The sequence below is a fragment of the Lycium barbarum genome, chromosome 7 (genome assembly GCF_019175385.1).
Source record: "Lycium barbarum isolate Lr01 chromosome 7, ASM1917538v2, whole genome shotgun sequence".
NCBI classification, from domain to species: Eukaryota; Viridiplantae; Streptophyta; class Magnoliopsida; order Solanales; family Solanaceae; genus Lycium; species Lycium barbarum.
Window position 1 is genome coordinate 18,472,971 of NC_083343.1, and position 22,007 is coordinate 18,494,977.

The following is a 22,007-nucleotide window of genomic DNA, read 5'->3' on the forward strand; positions in this document are numbered from 1 at the left end:
AGCAATAAAAGGAGTACCGTAGGATAATGTAGAATCTGCATCTATCAATACATATCATCATGGAAAGATAATGATAGCATACCTTTAATAACATCAGGTGAAGACTCGAGATCCTCTCGACCAACCAATGCATAAATGCGGTTCTGAGGATCGCTCGAACTGGATACTCCACCTCTGCCTCTACCACGACAGGCTGGTGTTTGAGAACCCTACCTAGGAGGGCATATAGATGTCGAATAACCAGTTACAGACCATGTTGGCTGAACTATACCTCCATCACCTCTTAAGGGACAATCTCGCATAATGTGACTTGACGGACCACAAGTACAACAAACATCTGAGCCCAAGCGGCACTTCCCAGTATGTAATTTCCCACACTGAATACATCACGGTAGAGATGGCCTCATCTGACTAGAACCACTCCTGATCTGGGAACTGGAATCCCTGGAACTCTAGGCCGACTCAAAATGAGTGCGTCTATCAAACCTAGGTCCTGCGAACTGTGAAGGTGCACTAGCCGTAAAATAGGATGATTGTCTAGATAATTGTTGCCTCTGACGAGCACTGGACTCACTGACAAAACCTGAAGAACTAGCTCTCTTACCCTGACCCCTATCATACTCACGCTCGGCCCTCCGCTGCTGTTTACGCTTCTCAAGGTTCTGAGCATGCGCCTGGATGCGAAAAATATCCATACCTATATCAAAAGAAGCCGTCATGCCGTCATCAATCAAGTGTGGCCCCAATCCATTCACAAACTGGTAAACACGATCTCCCATCTCAGCTATAACGTCTGGAGCATATCTAGCCAATGAATTAAAACGAAGACTGTACTCCCGAATACTCATGTTCCCTTGTCTAAGGTTCAGGAACCTATCAGCTCGGGCCCGTCGAATCTTTGGCGGAAAATAATGCTAAAGAAAAGCAGCTGTAAACTCCTGCCACATGGGTAAGGGTGCATTAATCCCTCAAGATGACACCCAAGTCTCATAGCAGTGAACAACCACATCCCTTAGTCTATAGGAAGCCAATTCTACTGACTCAGTGTCTGAAGCATGCATCACTTGCAACGTCCTCAACATCCCATCTATAAAATTTTGCGGGTCCTCATCTAGTTTCGACCCAAAAGAATTCTGGAGGGTCTAAATTAATAAAATCTTGAACTCTGGCAGTAGCAGCCCTGTCACTATAAACCGTACCCTGACATTGGGCATTAGCAGCCACTAACTGAGTCAACAACTGAATGGCCTCTCGCATCTCTTGGCCTGAGGTATCATGTGGAGGAACTGGGGGTGCTGGAGCTGGGGCTCCTCTATGCCCCTCTAGAGCGAGCGGAGTATGAGAGTTCCGAGATGGAACCTCATTCTGGGACTCACCCTCTTCAACATCTACAGGTGGTACCGTCCAGTTCTCTTACCTACTATTGACTTGCCTTTCTAGGCCGCTGAAGCTTTCCTCGTCGCCGGCATTACTGAAATCATAACACACAATCAGGAAAAAAAAAAGGAATCCTCATAACATGGGTCTATTGCACGATCTAAGATAAGAAAGAACGACAATTTTCATAAATGCCCTGCAACCTCCTGTTTATAAGTGCGGCGCACTACACACCATAAACAAGACTCTTCTTGACATGGCTCATAGACTTCCCTAGGAAAAACTGCTCTAATACCACTTTTGTCATGACCCAACTGAGGGCCATGACAGGCACCCGGATACCGAGCACCACAAGACATAAATGCATTACATAACCATACCTTATTATAGGCCATAATACTCACGAATAGATATCATAAGCTGTAAGGGACACAAGCCCTATATAGACACACACACACATACACGTAATCAAACTAGTCCCAAGTGTACAAGCCGGCAAGGCTACCAAGGGTAATGATACAACAAAAGGAGAACCAAGATGACCATAGAACATCTAACTGTTCATTTCTGTCTACGAGCCTCTACTGGAGTGCATAGCATAATGAGGACGGGACAGGACCCTGGCATGCCCAAATGTACACAAAAGGATCATACCAAGCTGAACTGCTACTCCAGAACGAGTGGAGTGCTTATGTACAAGCGCTGAGAAGACGGCCTAAGAGTCTGAATTGTCTCCCTGTCTACCTGCGGGCATAAACGCAGCATTCACGAACAAAAAGACATCAGTACGGACAAAATACTGAGTATGTAAGGCATGACAGTAACATAAGAGAGAAATAAGAAAACATAAGGTGAATGAATGCAACCTGTACGTCTAAACTACTTCTGAGAGCCAATGATATGCATAAATACTGTGTATGAATGCATGCGTTCATACATACGTATATGCGTATATAACGCCTGTCAAGCCTTTGTGGGAATCCCATCATATCGTATCAGCCTCTGTGAGCATCATCGTCGTTATCAACATGTGACCAGCTGATTAGGTGGTAGTGCGTATATAACGCTATCACCTTCCCCATACATATACATACATGTTGTATACGCGTATATAACGCCTGAGGGGTCAAAGGTCTGTATATGTATATGTATATGTATATATAAATTCAATGCAATGCAAAACATGATAAGAGTATAAGTAACTCTAGAGATCATATTGAATCGGAAGGAAGACTTTCTGAAGATACATTGTGGAAAATGAATCATCCTTAGCTATAAGAGTAGAATCAATATGGATTAACGTTACGTGTTCGTTTTGTTCATAAGGATCATGCCAAAAAGCAGGAAAGGGACAACCTTAACATACCTCGTTGTCTACTTAACCACTTTACGTCTATCCTCCCAAGCTAGCAAATCTACATTCAAGACGATTCACATTAAGGTTGAGTCGTTGAAACACTCATAAGGTCAAGCTAAACTAATAGGTTAGTTAATGAAATTTGGGCAGCATTTCCCCTATATCATCTACTTCCATCAAATTCCAACACAACTCCTAAAACATCAATAGCAACATCAACAACACTCTAACCATGATACTATATGCAAACTAGACTCAAATTAGTTCCAAAATGTCCTTTCATACTCAATCCATAACTAATACTTCAACATAATACCTTAGGACATTTCTCTCATAACCAATTTTCACCCTTTAAAGCTTGCTAAACCTTCAAATCAACTCAACATAAGAAATAGAGCGAAAAGCATACCTTATAGATTGAAAATCTTCAACTCACACAATTTGCTTCAAGACCAATTTACCACAACTTCAACTAGAAGCAAGAACAATCACCTTCCATGAACCAGTTAAGGATTTTAGGGCTTGATCTTCTCTTGAAATAGTTTAGGATGTTTATGGAAGATTAGGGATGGTTGATAGAGATTGAAGGGGCACTAGGGATCTTTTTTTTTTTTGGTGAACAAATGGGCTCCAAGTCGTTGGTCTTAATTTATAACAAAAGGGAAAATTTCCACCACCTAAATTCCACGGCCCATTTTCACAGATCGTGAATTATTTCATTGGCTGTGAAACCACTCCAGTGTCTCCACCCTACTTCCACCGTGTCCGACCACCACTTTCATGGCCCGTGAAAGTGGTCGTGATATCGTCTCAGTTTAATTTTCCGATGAAACGTATTCTTTCTGATCCTTTTGACGTCCAACCTTCATACTCATTTCCAAACATTTTTAAGGACCTATATAACTCCGACATATACCCATAGTCCTCATGCACAACTTCCCAAATGATCTCCCATACGAACCTATGACAACCGACTTAAGACGAAACTTTAGCGTATGCGGAAAACGAGGTGTAACATGGGATGTGATTAATGACTGAATTTTCATGAAAAGGTGGATCTGCTACAGTTGGAACAGGTGGAGGAGGCTCCGGAATAATATGAATTGGTATATATGAGGGTGGAGTGTCAACTAAGTCATCAAAGGAGAAATGTTTGTGGGGAGTTACTTGACTATGCTGATCAAGTGCACGACCTTTGAAAGGAAAAACAGTTTCCATAAACACCACATCTCTACTGATAAAAATTTCACGACCCAGCCTCGTGGGCCATGACTAGTGCCCGAGCTGGACATTCGTAAACATACCTGTTAGATATAGTCAAACTGAATCTAAGAACAATATGGAAACTTGCAAAAGAACTCCAAAGGTTCATAACGTCATCACACACACATATATATATATATATATATATATATATATATATATATATATATATATATCCAGATAACCTGTCTCCTGAGGAGTCACAACTAATCAAAACATAATATGGTACGCAAGCCAAAAAGGCTGCCACTACATGTCAATATGATACGCAAGCCGACAAGGCTGCCACTACATATCAATACCATACGCAAGCCGACAAGGCTGCCACAACAGACGAACATATCCATAGCACATTGTATAGACACAGCTGAACAAAACTTATACACAACCCACACATATGTCTACAAACCTCTACGAGTATCGATAGTGAAATATGACGGGACAGGGCCCCCGCCGTACCCCTAGATAAGCATATATATATATATATATATATATACATCAATAGATATGTACCAAAAGTCTAGGCTCCGGAACAATGGAGTTCTCCAAGACAGCTGAGTAGAAATCCTAAGCCGGAGGATCACCAAATCGAGTATCTGTACCTGCGGGCATGAAACGCAGCCCCCCGAAGAAAGGGGGTTAGTACGAGATATGTACTGATTATATAAAACATGAAATACAATAAAGAGGATCATGACTGAAATAGAGATCACAGAAGACAAGTATGACATTCAAAATACCAATACACTTGCCTTATGAAGTGTTAATCATGCATATCAATATCATATATCATACCCGGCCCATTATGGGACTCGGTGAATAAAGTCATCACATACCATCCTTGGCGCCATAATCACATCATATATATATATATATATATATATATATATATATATATATATATATATATATATATATATATACCGTACCCGGCCCTCTAGTGAGGGACTCGGTGAACAATGCAGTGAAACTGTGCACGAAAACATACCCGGCCCGAGACTCGGTGAAAGATATAATAACAGTATGCTCGAGCAGAGTAGTGAGTAACCATATGCAAACTAAGTCATATCTGAGACTCAATAGATTAATCAAAATGAACTATCATTTGAAAATCAAGACAATAGTCATATCAAGTACCCTTCGAATGTCACTATGGATTATATCAAAATAGGACGTCTGAAATCATAGACACGTATCAAGACATAATAAAATAAGTTCTGGGAATCAAGAACATTAGTCATCCTAGTGTCTCTAAGAATAGGAGCTTCTTTGGAGTCATATACACGTCGTCTGTTTGTTTCATAAAGATCATGCCAAAAGAAAGAAGGGATAGCTTTACATACCTTGTCGCTTCTCAAGTTAACCTTAACTTAGGTCTCGGGCTTCACCAATCTACAAACAATACCAAATGTGCCAATAATCAAATTAGGATACTCTTTCAAACAAATCCTTAATTACTTAGAAATCTAATGATATTCGGGTAGCATCTTCCTTAAAAACTTAATAATCCTCATGATTCCAATTTATCCAAAATGTCAATCACAATAACAATAACGATATCAACAAATACATATCCCAATAGAATCAAATCCATTCTTAAATCACTTCCAAACCAGCCCGATATACATTCCTATACCGATACTCGTATACACTTCTTTATTTTCGTATATACATAGTATAACAACAAGCACAACCACAACAACCACAGCCAATTCCACGATATTCCAGCACACCAAACAATCTATAACAACCACCAAACAGTCCATATGATAACAATAACAATTTATCTGATTTCCCGCAATTAATTCCGTAGTTCTCATCTCACAATTTATCTATGACCGGGATGAACTTAAATATATCAAGAATAGGAGAATTCTTACCTTATATGCCAAGAACCACTCTTTTTCCATCTTACTTTACTTCAAAGTACTCTGACTTCCTTAATGGGAAAACGTTGCTTCCATGTTTTATAAGAGAACGAAAGTAGTCTTCAAAGAGGGTGAGATTGTGGAATTTCTTACTATTCTACACATAAAAATAAATGGAATTTGTTGAATAGAAAATCAGCAACTTACACACTGAAATAAAGGGCGGAAAGAACTAAAGTGAAGTATATATAGTTTTGTACATAGTTTTGTACTATTATGTATATATATAAAGAGGTACACATATGTGACCTTGTCCTTATACACGTGGGGACCCCTCATATTCTTACATCTTAATGAATCATGTCACAATGTTGACTCTTACCTACACGCAGCCACATGGAAGAGTTGGTGTTTAGTCACCACTCATCCATGGATTTATTTATTTATAAGTGAATCATATTCTTTTGGCCGTAGGGCCCACCTAATTCCATAGTTTAGTGTGGTTTGATCCCCACTTATAAGCACCATACACCACTTAATTGTATTAGTCATATTTTTGTTTCCTTGTAATGCATACACGTGGCCATGCCAATACACTTGTCCCTTTATTTATTTTTTTTATGAAAACTTGCTTACTTTATCTCTGGCAATTTAATTCCCTGCTCCCAATTTATTTAAACATGGACCATTTTTAATACACTTCGTATAATCATTATCATAATCACGTGGTAAAACTCTAGTCCATAGTCTCTTTATACCTACACAAATATTATTCCCAATCACCGTCGTCACACTTGTTAAGGCCTAAATTATTTTTGGAATTCATTCCTCATATATACCAAGTTCTTGATTTTTATGCTTCAATATGACTAAATCCTCCGGCTCTGGTAAATTTGTTCAGTTCACTTTCCTAGTCCAAAAATACGTAATATTATAGCTTGGACCGTATTTCATTCAAATAAATTTCGAACCTCGACGAAACTTATTTTGTCCGATTCATTTGACTTCTAATCCTTTGAATACATCTGTACCATCACTCTAACCACTTATAAGATTGAGGGATAACCTCGCTTCCGTTACTAATGTCATTTAACTCGCACGCTTCCCAACGCATGAGAACACAGGATGTAACAAAAAAAGACTCTATTTTCCAAATCATACAACTTATATCCCTTTTGAGAAGTGCCATATCCTACAAATATTGCCTTGACTGCCCTAGGACTGAACTTATCCTGTCTAGTGAGGTTATTAGCATAGCACAAACAACCAATGATCCTAATGTGAGTAAAAGTAGGAGACTTCTTATACAAGACCTCATATGGTGATTTATTCCTCAGGACAGTATAGGGAATCCTGTTCAACACCTATTCAACAGATATATTGCAGCTTCTACACAAAATCCCCAAAAACTGTTAGGAGAACTACCTTGAAAGTTATTTGCTCTTGCAGTTTCAAGGATATGTCTATGTCTCCTCTCCACTACCCCATTTTGTTTTGTGGTGTAAGGACAGGAACTCTAATGTATGACTCTATTGTTAAGAAACAGTCCCTTACAATGTTGATTAAAAAATATAGTGCCATTGTCTAATCTAACTCTTTGATTTTCTTACCAAACTGTGTTTCTACTTCTGTAAAAAATGTTGTAGCAACATAGTTACATCATATTTAATTCTCAATAAGAAAATCCAAGTCCATCTATTTTACACCTCGAAAATTCCGGATGTGTTGCCTTGTGGATAGGCTAGTGTGAGCTTAGGATGATTATGAAATCCTTATGAGATTAAGGGAAGTATTAGATAGCTTAAGGTCAATACTATAAGATTTCGAGTCATACGAATATGTGAAGTTTCGTTTGTTGAAGGAAGTGAGATGTAAGTCGTGTTCGGAAGGTTTCCGCTATAATTAAGCTAATATTTATTTAGAAATATCTTGAGGGGCTGATATAGGGCCTATTGTATGTTTAATTAAGTGTTATATAAGTTCCAAGAAGGTTCCACGAGGATTGGAAGTCAAAACGAGTCGATGAGAATGGAATTCAGAAATTCCAGTTTTACGGCCATTTGTACGGACCGTATAAATTATACGGCCCGTAGATTTGTTCCAGCATAGGGTGCAACCTGGTAATATTATATAGTCTAATTATAAGGACCATATAAATTATACGGCCCGTATAATTGGCCGTATAATCGGGTCGGGTCAGATATTCTTTTTATATACAAAGCCGACCCTTGCTTCTTTTTCATTTCCTACATTTCCTCCAAGCTCTCCAAAGCTACAAAACCCTTTTCCCAACATATTTCAATCGAACCCAAGAGATTACAAAGATCAAATAGCAAGAATCAAAGTGTTCATGTGTTAGGAGGCTTCCTAGGGTTGGTAGATTTCAAGGAATACTTGAGTATTGTAGCTAGGGTTTTTACACAAGTTGATAGCTGCTCCAAAGCTTGTTCCTCTGGGATAAAAAGGTTAGTTTCCATGCTTATTTCATGTTATTGAGAATGCTTGGTTGTAGCAAAAATTGGGTAGAAGAAGGAAGTAGAGAATGAAGTCTAAATGTATTTTTTATGATGTTTTTGAGTAGTAAGCTAACTTGAGTCATGATTCTTAGTGTAATATGGATACAATATTGTTATGGAAGGTAGTAAAGGTGATAAGGAAGCATTGTATGAAAATGTGCTAAAATGGGTGTGAGGTTGTTGGTATAAGTTGAACATAAGGATGAATTATGAAGGCTTAATGGAATGTGATTACTTGATTATGATATTATGGGTGTATTATGGATGTTTGGGAGTTGTTTTGTAATATGGTGGAAGTTGACGAAATAGGGTAAATGCTGCCCAATTTTCATTAGATTATGAATTATGCTAGTTTGAATTTAAGAGCATCATTAAGGATTAACTATGGTTTGAATCCTTCTAATGTAGATTGTTCAAGATTCGACGGTGAACGTTAATTAGTTAAGAAGACAAAGAGGTATGTAAGGCTAACCCTTCTTTCATTAAGACATGGTTCCTTTGCTATGTTATCCTTTCATGAGTTCCATAATGTCTTCCCAATGACTCTATCTCTAAGATTACCAAAGCTGGTGATTCTCGATACTTTCACGATACTATTACCTCCCTTATATGATAGTTGATCCTCTAAGGATAGATGCAACGAACACGATGATGGTAATGATGTTGATGATTCTTATGGACTCCTATGTATACGTGTCTAAGTATGTATGATTACTATGTGACACCGAGCTTATATGGTCAGGTATGATACCTATCACGCACGCACCTCTACAGTTGGGTACGGATAACACTGAGCCTTGGTAGGGCCAGGTATGTATAATCACCGAGCCTTGTCATGGCCGGATATGTGAAACACCGAACCTTCATGGCCGGGTATGGTATGGATACGAGTATGAATATGAATACGAATACGAATATATATGTATGTATGTACATAAATAAGCATTAGAAATGGAAGGTCCCTAATAAAGACAAGTAAGTAGATATGATGAAGGCCACTAGAGGTACAAATGACTCTATTACCTCCTGATGCTCTCATCTTATGTTTTATCTTATGTTATTTCTTGCGCTGTCTCTTATGCTTTTGCTATGATGTTGATTATGCTTTACATATTCAGTACATTATTCGTACTGACGTCCTTTTGTTTGTGGACGTTGCGTCATGCCCGTAGGTGGACAGGGAGATAGGCTCGATACATAGATTTCTTATTCAAGGTCTACATAGAGGAGCTCCAATTCATCTAGAGCTACAACCTTTGGGTATTATTCTTTTGTGTACATACATATGGGCATGGCGGGGTCCTATCCCGCTTATATGTTGTTACCTACTCTTCTTAGAGGCTCGTAGACAGTTGTGTATGGTTAGATGTCTTGTAGCCTTGTCGGCACATATTTTGTATATCATTTTGATAGCCTCGTCGGCTTGTGTATATGGATATGGGCATCGTTATTGATGATGATATGAATATGTTGTTGCCCAACGAGATTAGCACTATTGATGTATGTAAATTATGAATAAGCCATGTGGCTCACCTAGATGTGAATGAAAATGTACGTTAAGAGGTGCCCGGTGGGTTAGCACCAGGTTCCCGTCATGGCCCTCCGGTCGGGTCGTGACAATCTAGAATGATCATCAACTATAGTCAAGAAATATCGCATGCCATTATATGTCTCAACTTTATATGCCCCCATACATCCATAATTAGCAAACAAAAAACATCAGTAGTTTTGCTATGACTATGTGGAAAAGGAACTCTAGTTTGTCTAGCAAAGGTATAAACTTCACAGTTATTCAAAGTAAAATTCTTATTACTCTTTGAAAAGGGATAGTTTCCTCAAAACATAGGCACATGACACAATCTCTGATGCCAAACTGCTGCATCAACTTCATATGTAACAGCCAAGCACTTATTCAATCTTCCTCCTTGAATGTGTATGTCCAAATTCAGTATGTAAAGTCCTTCATCATCCTTACCAATTGCCCTTACCTATCCAGACAAGAGAACTTGAAATGTACAGTATTCAAGGAAGAAAGACATAGAACAATTCAGTTCCTTTGTCACCTTGGAAACTGACATGAGGTTAAACTTGAAATCTGGGACACATAGAACATTTCTAAGGACTTCACCTCCTCCTAGTTGGTAATTTCCAATATGTGAGACCTGTGCTGAGTCACCAGTTGGTAATTTCACCTTACCTGCATTCTCTATTAAACTTTTGCTTTGTAAAAAAATCTGGTTCCTAATCATCTGATTAGTAGCACCTATATCCACAATCCACTTCAAAAAGAATTTAGTATAAAAAACATAGTTACCTGCCATGTTAGAACTAACACTAGTTTCAGTAGTAGGCTTGTATGACTTGTCGTTGATCATGCCAAGTAGTTGTTGATGCTGACTTGGAGTAAACTGAGTCATCTGGCTAGGTGCATATTGAATTGGTCCTGGTTTTGCATATTGGCCCTATCCTTGAGACATTCCTGGTTGTTGATAAGGAGAATGTGGAACCATAAATTGAGATGGTTGAACCACATGCTGAGAGGTTTGGCCATATTAACCATACAGTTGCATTTGCTGCATGCTATGTGACTGATTGTACAACTCCTGCTAGCCTGTAACATTCTCATAGCATGCAGCAGATGCAACTGTATGGTTCCATCAGTCACATAGCATGCATCAGTCACTGCATTTGCCTTATTCTTTCCTTTAAAATCCTCAGGATAACCAATAAGCTTGTAGCATTTTCTTGAAGATGACCAGTTCTATGGAAATAAGTACACTTAATCAGTTTTACACAATCAACTCTCACATGACCTTTCATGTGACAAAAGTCACATAAGAAATTTGGATTATAAGGTCTCTTTGGCCTTGCATTCCCATTTCCATTCCTGGCTATAAACATAGCAGATGGCTCCATGATATCTTGCATCATTTGACTTGATCCAGCAACAATTCTTTGGCCTTGATCCTGGTTAGTCATTGCATATACTTGATTCACATTAGGAGTTTGTTGCATCATGAGTATCTGGCTCCTAGCTTGGTAGCTATCACTGAGTCCCATTAAGAACTGCAACATATGTTGATATTGTAGATGCTCCACATACTCCTTTGACTTAGGAGAATTACATGTTTGTGGTGGTACAATTGAGTCATACTGATCCCATAGATCCTAGATCCTCGAGTAATACATTGAAATAGGCAAACACCTTGTGTGAGAGTGGAAATTTCTTTGTGCAAGTGAAAAGCTCTTGAACTATTCACTTTGTCAAATCTCTCCTTCAAGTCTTTCGAGATGTAATGTGCATTTGAATTGAACAATATTCCACTAAGCAGATTTTTGCTTACATTTCCCATTAACCATGACACTACAATTGCATTGCAACGATCCCACAATCGCTCGAGATATCCTTGATAATCTTCTCTCTTCACAGATCCATCAATAAATCCTATTTTGTTCTTTCCAAGTAAAGCTAGTTTCATTGCTCTACTCCATCATGTGTAGTTATCCATTCCAGTTAATGTGATTTCTACAGATAATGATCCTGGTGCATCAGATGGATATAGATACAATGGATGATGATGATCTATGGTTGTTGTTATCGATCCTGCAATTGTACTACTCTAATTTGCAATACTTTCCCAAAAAAAAAAAAAAAAAAAAAAAAAAACTTCGAAATGTAAAAATTTCTTCGATTGCAACTACAGATCCCTCGAATTCTTCACTTCATGTTGAAGTAATCCTCTCGATCTATCGATTGTGAAGCTATGATACCATGTAAAATTAATGAGTATCAGTAACTGATCAATACGAACAAAAAGGGAGAATCAAGGAAGAAAGGAAAACAGTTGGGAAATTTCTGATATTCTCATTATGAACAAATATACAAGATCCTATGCTATATATACACGATTGATCCAATTGTACAACTTGAAGCTAAGGTGCCAGCTAAGACTAACAAACTAACTAACCGACATAGCTTAATTACATTTAGAAGGCTAACTAACTAACTACTCTGCAAACTAATCATGGCAAATAGATTAGCACTGGTGCAGGCATATCAGTGTATATCATGGGACAACACATTTGCTGAGCTCTTTCACAATTCCTCATCAATTGTGTAAGAGTTCCAACAGAATTTATAAAATCCTAAGCAACTCAGCATTTAGTGGGATATTCATATTATTTCATACACTCTAAAATTAAATGGTCCCTACCCCTAGACTCAAAAGTCAATACTGATAATAAACTAGCTTACCTCCTCAATTTCTGTCGAGATGAACATTCTAATTCCTTTGGATGTTATCCTATTCTCTAAATAAGAATAATTATCCTAGTATAACTATTAGTAAATGTTCATAATAAATTTCACTAGACACCAGTAAACTGAAATATTATGTCGTTAATTTTCTATAAGGTGTAATTAAAATATATTAATAGTATAAAAAATCTTGATACTATAATGTATTTAAGTTAATTTCCTTTGTTAAAGCTGGATATTCACCTTTAGAGTTCATACACGACATTAGAACCTTGGATTCAGTTGGCTCCCCGCCCCTCATAATCTTGACTCTTGATGTATTTAAATCCCTAAATTAGCATTGTCATCATCCATTTCATAATCTTATATTATACGTAGGGAATTGAAGGAATCGCCCCTTAGACTTATTCTTTTACTTGCTCATGTGTTCTTAATAATGATGTAATCTTCTTGAACTAGTCAAAAAATGAATTAAGTTGACAATGTTGAGCTTATGCCATTCTATAAATACCATGACCTTAGCCTTAGTTCCTTCAACAAGATATCCAAAAGCAAAAAAAAATAGTAAAACATGGCTAAATACACAGCCTTCGTTTCGCTCCTCTTCTGTCTTCTCCTTGTTGCAGCCACCGGTGAGTCAACAACATTTTATAATTTATGTGAGCCTATTACTATTTGAGGAGTCTACTGGGTGGTTCTTTGACCACATTTTCCTTACATGTTTTCTAAGATTATTTGAATTATACGTTATCATGACTTATAGTATTGTATGTTTTTATATAGTTTCTAAATATATAAATTTTATTTTTAAAAACTCTAAAAATCTATGTCAAAATTTACGGTCAATATTATAAAGTTTGGCCCTTATAATTGTTTCCTTTATACTTCTTATATTCCGGATGGATTAAGGCTTAGAAATGTTATATCTTTCATATATAGCACAACTATTTTGCATATTGTACTAGGAACATATTACCAAATAGTCAGAGACTAGGTCAACCGTTTCCGGATTCGTATGTTAATTCATTTAGGGAGTATATGTTAATTAAGTACTTATTCTTGGTTTTCCAATTTCATGCTTTATGTAGAAATGCAAATGGCAGAAGGGAAATAAGAAGCTATTTATTTATGCTTGTGTAATAAATACTGCACCAGCAGGCAATTGGTTTGATTGTGTGCGTGTGACAATGTAATAAAGTTGATTGAAGGCTCTAGCCCGAGTTCCCTTATTTTTTTTTCAGATTGTTTTTTTTTCTCTCTCTACAAATGTTGCTTTTATTAATGCTAAAACTATCGCGGAATGTAAATATATGTTTTCTGTCAAGTATATATGTACTGAATAATTCAATTTAGCCGTTTGATCGTTTAAAAACGTTAAAATTACGTAAGGGATTACTTTGGACTATGGACTAAATAAATTGGATTTGTGGGTTGCACCTATACAAGGAATTACGCATAGCATGCAACAACTCATTCCCTCTTTTTGACTATTTAAGTGTTGTTGCATAATGGCTTCATATACGTTTTTTTTTTTCATTTTTTTTTTTGGGACTTGTTAGCATGCTCTGGTTGGGACTTGAGGGGTGTTTCGACACCATTGAAAGGTTAGTTGAAATTGCAGATTTTCTGGTGTTGTTGCCTTCTTCACAACTGCGAGGACACCAATTGCGAATGCAATGCACTGGTGGGCTGTACATCAAGAACCCGGGATGAGGGCGCAACCGTGAAGGGTTGGGCCAGGCCAACCCCAGTCAACCTTCTTCAAGGTTTCGTAGGCCCGCGAATGGAAGAGCTGGGGTCACGAACGCGAAAGACTACATATAGCTTATAACAACTAAATTCGAATTTCAACAACATTTTTAAGAGAAAAGCTTGGGAATGGCAAAAGGCTTCTCGATTTTGGATAACAAAAAGGTGGAGAGTCTTATAGCAATTATGCTAAATTTTCATTGAATTTGAACCTTGGAATCATGTGATTTAAGAGGCTAAATTCGGAAATCTTAGAACTAAACCTAGAATTGAGAAATCAATTATTATTTGACTTAGCAATTAGTATCAAAATTGGATATAGATTATTGGATCAGATTCCATAACATATGGATAACCCGTCCATCCAATCAATTTCGGATTTCGCACCATTGACCCGAAGGGCAGATTTGAGTTGACTAGGAGTTGACTTTGACCTCGGGTGTCCAAAAATAATGGGATAGTCCTCCTAGACTAATTTGGACCCGTTATTTATAATTTTGAATAGATTGAGGCCATTTGAGTTTTTTCTAGCTAAGATCGACATTACAAGAAAGGTTTGCCTACCGGTTATAAGGTTTCTTGTTTGCCTACCAGTTATAAGGCAAGTGAGTCTTTAGCTCTTAGTTTTCTTGCTTTACCTTAAAATCATATTAGCTTGTATGTATTTAAACCATCTAGTTCGTGCAAGTGCGCAAGAATGAGCTAGATTGTGTAGTTATGGAGTATCTAGAGTTGACCATGAGGGTCTTAGTATATGTTTTTACATGATATGATATTGATTAGCTGTTATGCTCTGTCATTGAGTTAGCTTCAGAAGCTATTTGTGATTTTTTTTGTCGCATCTGATTAGCTTTTAAGCATATTTTACCACCATGTCAGTAGCACACAAAACTTGGGTACGATGTACGTTTGTATGTGCAGTCAGTGGGTTGAGTTTGATTGGCATCCTCATGGCGCCACTATGTGGTTGAAATTGAGTAGGAGCACTCATGGTACCACATTTGAGTTGAGATTGACTGTACGTACTCATGGCACCGTAGTTGGGTTAAGATGGGTGAGGGTACCCTTGTCTCATGGTGTATTGGAGCTTGAGTGTGTCTCATGGAACCATCTCAGATTAGTAGTTATAACATGTTTACTTTCATTATTATTTCAGTTTAATTGCTTTATTTGTATTCCATATCCATACTTGTATTTCTATAATGATGTGTTTGTACACTATTAGATATTTCTAAACATTTGCCGAGGGATAGGATGGGAAAGAGAGTCGTTAGTTAGGAATACACTCAATTTTTCATGTTCCCATACTTCATAAGTATTCCCTAGATCTGAGCCATATTGTATAGGTCATTGATCACGGGTCAGTCCAATCAGATGGTCAACAATTAGCCTATGAGGAGGTCCCAATAGCTATTTTGGTCAAATAGGTTTGCCAGTTGTGGTCAAACAGTGTTCTTTTTGGTCAATGTACTGTGGAGGAATGATCAAAGTGAGGAAGCTATTTGGAAGGCGGAGCAGGACATTAGGGACAGATAACCTCAACTATTTGAGACCACATGTACATTAACGAATGTTAGTTTAAGTGGAGAAGAGTATAACAACTCAACCCCCCAATTTGAGCATTGCTTCAAGATGTGCTTTGGAACTTTGTACAAGTCAACAATATAATTTGGGACTTGTTGGCATGGTTTGAGATGGGGCCCAAGGGGCTCGAGTGACTTCTGATGCCTGTGCACCAACAATGCACAATGCATATTTTTGCTGGTGTAGCCTTCAACGATATTGCTCAGGCTGCACCGCGACCGTGAAAGGAAACTTGACAAGGCAAAGAGATGGCGTTCAACGACCATGATTGCGAAGAAGAGCTTCAAATTTGACCCTGATCAAGCCTTCAATATGATCACGCGGCTGGATAACGAATGCATTGAACAAAACCATCTAATGTTGCGATCACCCCCTAGTGTCGTGATCGCGCAGAGGCCACTATAGCAGTATAATACCGTATTGTACAACAACTATTTTTAACAAATTTTTATTCAACTCGAGCTAGGATTCCGAAAAGTTGGTAAAGATTCCCCATGTTGATCTTAAAATAATACTTTATTTCTATGCATTTTGGTCCGTTAAATAGCCAGATTCCAAGGAAAAAATTGAAATTTTTAGACCTAAATTTTAAAAAGGATTAAAACAAGTTTGACCTAGCAATTGATATCAAAATAAAATCTTGATCATATATTTGGTTTCCTCAGTTAATGGGTGGTGCGCTCTTGTAATTGTTTTGGGTTTTGATCTGAAGGTTGACTTTTGATTCATTTGAGTGTTGACTTTGACTCTAAGTCGTCTTAAATTTTGGGATTAGTTTCCCTATATTTATTTGGATCCGGCATTAATGACTTTGAGATACATTGAGGCCATTACAGATTGTTCTAGTTGACTTCAGTGTTTCAAGAGAGGTTTACTTTCGATTACAAGGCATCCCCGCAAGTCATAATATGCATGTTCAACCTAGAAGAAGTGTCGTTTGAAAGAAAGGCCTCCAAATGCTCAAAATAACCGGATGAGTCGTCACACATAAAAGGCTGTTTCACCCTCATGCCCTCATCCAGTTTGTTTATTTCTCCCACCCCCTTTCGTTCCCTTTCCCCAGTACCCACAGCTTGTCTACTCCCGCACCCCACCCCACCCCCCTGCTCCCCATTCTTTTCTATTTCTCCCACAGGTTTCTCCCTCCCCTCTTTTCGTACTCATGACTTGCCTACTTGTATCAATGGAAATGCTCCATCTTTCAACGTAATTTGTCAATTTAAAATTATTGCTTTTAGGAATGTAAAGGATACACATAAATAAACTAGACAAGAAAACCAAATCGTTTATATTTATTTATATATATCCGTGTAATCATTTATAATTATCGGTGTGTGTATACATGTATATATGAAAATATACATGATTATACAAAGTATATACATGGATATTTATGAATATACAATTATATACATATCATAATACACCTCTTTCAAAATCCAGTAGCAGTGGAAACTCATTTCAAACAGAATATCCATGTTAATAAATTAGTCACCATTTACTCTCCAATACCACTTTTAATTCAAAAGGAAAAGAAGAAGAATAAGAACTCCGTAGCTACCACCTTCACCTTCAAGCTTACCAATCAACCCCCACAACAAAAATAAAAACATTAAGTTTTAATTTAATAAGTTACTAGTAATTTTTTACATAGTAATATTTTTACTCTTAATTTAGTTATTTAATTTTTCTTATATTTTTGAAATAGATAATTAGTGGAGTATTTTTTTTTTTTTAACTTTATATTTTTATTTTAGCTTTGAAGAAAAACAAAAAGACAAAAATAGGCCAATCGAGAATTCCATCTTTATCCCACATAGTAATAACAACTTAAACTCTCACTCACAATCGTACCCGCACACTACCTAGCATTCACCCCACTTTTGGTGATACACTCAGCACATAAGGCATAAGCACCCTACCTGCACTCACACAGCTGATTTTTAGCAACTTCACAAAAAGAGAGAGGCAAATACATACACATTACGCACAGAGAATTAGGCACACAAGTTTAAGAATAAATACACACAAAGGGTGGGGTATTTTTCATTCAACAGGCATCTTTCCTTTTTTCATTTCTCCTCCAGCCTTCCCCGCCATTGAATCACCACGAAAGACTTATAGCTCCATTTTCCTTCCTCCTCAAACACCCTCTTCATCAACTCAAAAATGGCAGAAGTATAGCTTACCACCAAAAATACGCTAATGAGTTTGCGGATTTTTGGTGTTAAACTATACTTCTGTCATTTTTATTGGAACGGCAGAGACAACATTTGTGATGTCTCCAATGATGGTATATCTGGTACGTGTATATCAACTTAAGTGTCGTGATTTAAATTTGATTTCATCAGTGAACAAGGAAAAGGGATTCCTAGTTGGGTGTTATAACCAAAGTAATTAAAATGAAGACAAAGAACGACCTTTTTCCCTAACTCTAATTATGTTCTTGTTTCGCATGATTATAATGTCAAGTTTGGATCTAAAAAACAATTGCTAAGAGAATCGAAGATCTGCTTCTTTCTCCCAAATTCGACGCGTAGGGGTACCTAATCTCTCCTACAAATATGTACTTTGCTTTTATAAAATATTGGGTTTGTATTGTTTTATTCTAAAACTAGGGATTTACAATTTCTTCAATAATTTTTAATCTAGTCTAATGTCAAGAGTTTATATGACCTATAAAACTTGTTTGCTATATGTGAAAAAGAAAACAAATAGAAGAAGATCTTGGTTTGCTTATCTCACATAAGCTTCTTGTAATTACATGATTGAAATATTTAAAGACACCAATCTAATTTAGATTGCTACGTTAGAACCCAATTGAGGGTTTGCCCCCCGGCAACTAGTTGGAACAAACAACATCAACAACATAACCAATGTGTATGAAGACCCAACCCCAGTTAGAAGTGATTGGATATATTTGATCTTTATCAAACCTCAAATCGTTTAATGGCTTTTCATTTGTAGTTTATATTATTTTTGTAGTTTATTTAATATGATAAGATGTTTATAAAATTAATTAAATAAAAGAGTATATTAGAAAAGGGGAGAGTTAGTCCAATTATAATCTTTTTACATTAATAAAAATCGATTAAAAGAATTGTAAAGAAATCAAAATAAAGAAGATAAATATAATATCGCAAAGCATGAGGGAGATTAATATAATCCAGCCAAACTCAAGGGGATGTGTCTAAAATTATCCCAAATAATTAATACTCTTTACGGTAATTATTTTTGTACCGATGCCCTTGATGGTACGTACTTGACACAGCAACTATTTATCGTACCACAACAAATATTTATTTAGCAAAATACCACAATCACAGCAACACTAATAGTAAATCATAGTACAATACAATGAAAGCAACACAAATATTGCTAATCAGGCAAAGCATGGCCAAAAAGTCAGACTAGGGACTTAAATCGACCTAATTATATTATTACACACATAACATATAAAATAGGTAGCTTCTTATTTATTTATGTAATCAAAGCCAACCCTTGAGACTCTGAAGTTCCTCAATGATGGCAAGGAGAGTAGCAGTAGCAAGCATATTTTGCCCAGTGATACTTGTGACCCCATGGTTTATACTTCTTGCAAATACCATATTTAGCTCCAAACCAGTGCTTGCAATGATGGATACAATTGTAAGAGTAATGGCAAGGCCCGTTCCACTTGTGACTTTTCTTCCAACAGTATTTTCCTTCTGCCATTTGCATTTCTGAGACAATAGGAAAATTTGAAACACATGATATGTACTAGAGATAGAAAATTTCAAAATCCTGCATAAGCACGAAACTTAAGAAAGAAATAAACACTTTTAATTGTGGTCGATCTTAAAATGTCGTGATATATTTGTGTAGCTTTAAAAATAATGTTATTGATGGTTGAAAATAGACATTCTAAAGTTAAATTGTCTTGGAATGAGAAAGATATTATTAGTTCTTGAATGGGCTAAAATGGAAATAGTATCATAGAAAAGGAAACAAATGATGCAGTATACTATGGTTACCTTTTGTATGCCGGTTGTAGGACTTTATAAGGTCACATTCTTGAATGACCTAATATACTATTTAGAAAAGAAAAAAAAAATCCCAAGTCTACAATTTGGCTATATTTTTCATCGTATTGTAACTCAAAAATAATGTGATATGAAAAATAGTATAATAAGTTTCTGAAGAGAAATAATATTGGAAAATAGCTATATATCGTACTCTTCTATTACCACTTAAACTTTAGGAAGAGTACTTGGCAGTACATAATTCAATACTTCTATTTGGGATCTTCCCAAACCACAACTTGATTAAAAAAAAAAAACTGATAATGATAAATATACATGTAAATAGTTGTTCAAATAATTAGTTATAGGTTTAATTGTTGGCTCACCAGTTGCAGCCACAAGGAGGAGGCAAAAGATGAGGGCGAGAAAAGTAGTGTACTTGGCCATAGCTATTTCTTTCTAGTGGATTTCTTGGTGAGGAAACAAATAGTTGAAATGGTGGTATTTATAACATTGGAAACTCATAATGTCAACTTAATCCATTTGATTTGTTCAAGGATTACGTTGGATGCTTGCTTAATTTTAACATGGATAATAAAAAGGACACATCATGAAGTACAAAGAATTAGTCAAGCTCAATTAGCATTTCTTTAGTTGAAGAATTTGAATCGATCCCAGAGTCATTGTTTGAGTGATAAAAGTCTTCTACTTTTATATGTGCCAAACTGCAAAGCCATCCTAGCTTTTCGCTCCTCTCCTTTGTAGTCGAGTGGCTTTCACTGTTTTATATATAACTGATAGACCACCTCGATTCCTATTCTCCATTAATAACTTTAATACATATTCCAATTCATGGAGCACAAATTAAAATACCTTTGATTGATCTAATCCTGAACGAAGGCATCAGCATTATCCATTCTCAGATGGCCTTTAATTTTACCTCCACTAGATATATAATCTATTTACTAGTTGCGTCGACTATGGGAAGTTGCCTTTAATAACCTTTAAAGTTTCCAAATACTAGTGGAAACGATTTTTATCAAGCATAATATATACTCCATCTGTCCCAATTTATATGAGGGTTGACCTATTTGGGAAGTCAAACAGTTCTTTCTTTGACTACAATTTTCTCCAACTCTTTTCATATATTGTAACTTATTAATGCAGACTTATTAGTATTTTTATGTAGTTTTCAAATATGTAAAATTTTATTATAAAATAGTCAAAGAATCTATGTTGAAACTGAGTCGAAGAAAGAGCTATTTGACTCCCCAAATTGATCAACCCTCATATAAATTGGGACATAGGGAGTATATTATACAAAGTTAAACACACTGTAAAGCCCCCAAAAAACTTTAACTTAATTAGTTCTATTCATGGATTTGAAATTGTAATTACGTATTAGTTTATAAAGGCTCTACAAGGATGGGAAAAATAGTTGGAATAAGGTAACGAACCTAAAATCATGTGTGAAAATAAACCTAAGCCATGAAAGATCAAACGAATCAAGACTAAGAGAACGAATAATATGCGTCAGAAAAATTTAGCTATTTTCACACCTCCTTGTTTGAAAGAAGTAAGTTAGAATTCAACAATACTTAGGTAAGATTTTCACCTCAAATTTGGGTTAAATTAGAGAAATTAACACTACTTAATTAACATCCATGTTTTCACCAAGGATTCAAAGAGTTATTCACTAAGATGTTGTGTCGTCATTCAATGTAATTTCGGATACTTATAACTATTAAAATTAGTAGTTATGTGTGACAATTATGGATTACAAAGTCGGTGGTATGGGTGGAAGTGAAATAAAGTCATTAATGGCTATGCAAAACTTGATGCATGGTGGAATAAATTGGGTTAGATGATGTGGATTGATCAGTTAATTATTTAAATTACTCAATTGTAGATAATGGATAGTTGAGTGCTTGAATTAGTAGAAGGACAACTTGAACAAGTTGTATGGAGGTAAGTTTGTGGCAAATTCTCCTAAATGTGTGTGTTCTTAAGAAAACACATAACAATTGTTCGAAG

The 22,007-nt window shown here is 36.5% G+C and overlaps 2 protein-coding genes across 2 annotated transcripts; both read right to left on the minus strand.

Moving 5' to 3' along the window:
* Positions 1 to 10,794: 10,794 nt before the first annotated feature.
* Positions 10,795 to 11,860, minus strand: LOC132601351 (uncharacterized). Its single transcript, XM_060314448.1, has 3 exons — positions 11,507 to 11,860; positions 11,190 to 11,447; positions 10,795 to 11,142 (listed from the first exon to the last, which is right to left on the minus strand). Exons 1-3 carry the CDS (start codon positions 11,858 to 11,860, stop codon positions 10,795 to 10,797), a joined length of 960 nt encoding a protein of 319 aa, XP_060170431.1.
* Positions 11,861 to 19,399: 7,539 nt separating this feature from the next.
* On the minus strand, positions 19,400 to 20,420 carry LOC132602486 (defensin-like protein 19). Its single transcript, XM_060315326.1, has 2 exons — positions 20,360 to 20,420; positions 19,400 to 19,694 (listed from the first exon to the last, which is right to left on the minus strand). The coding sequence occupies exons 1-2, from the start codon at positions 20,418 to 20,420 to the stop codon at positions 19,492 to 19,494; spliced, it is 264 nt and encodes an 87-aa protein (XP_060171309.1). The 3' UTR covers positions 19,400 to 19,491.
* Between the last annotated feature and the right edge of the window lie 1,587 nt (positions 20,421 to 22,007).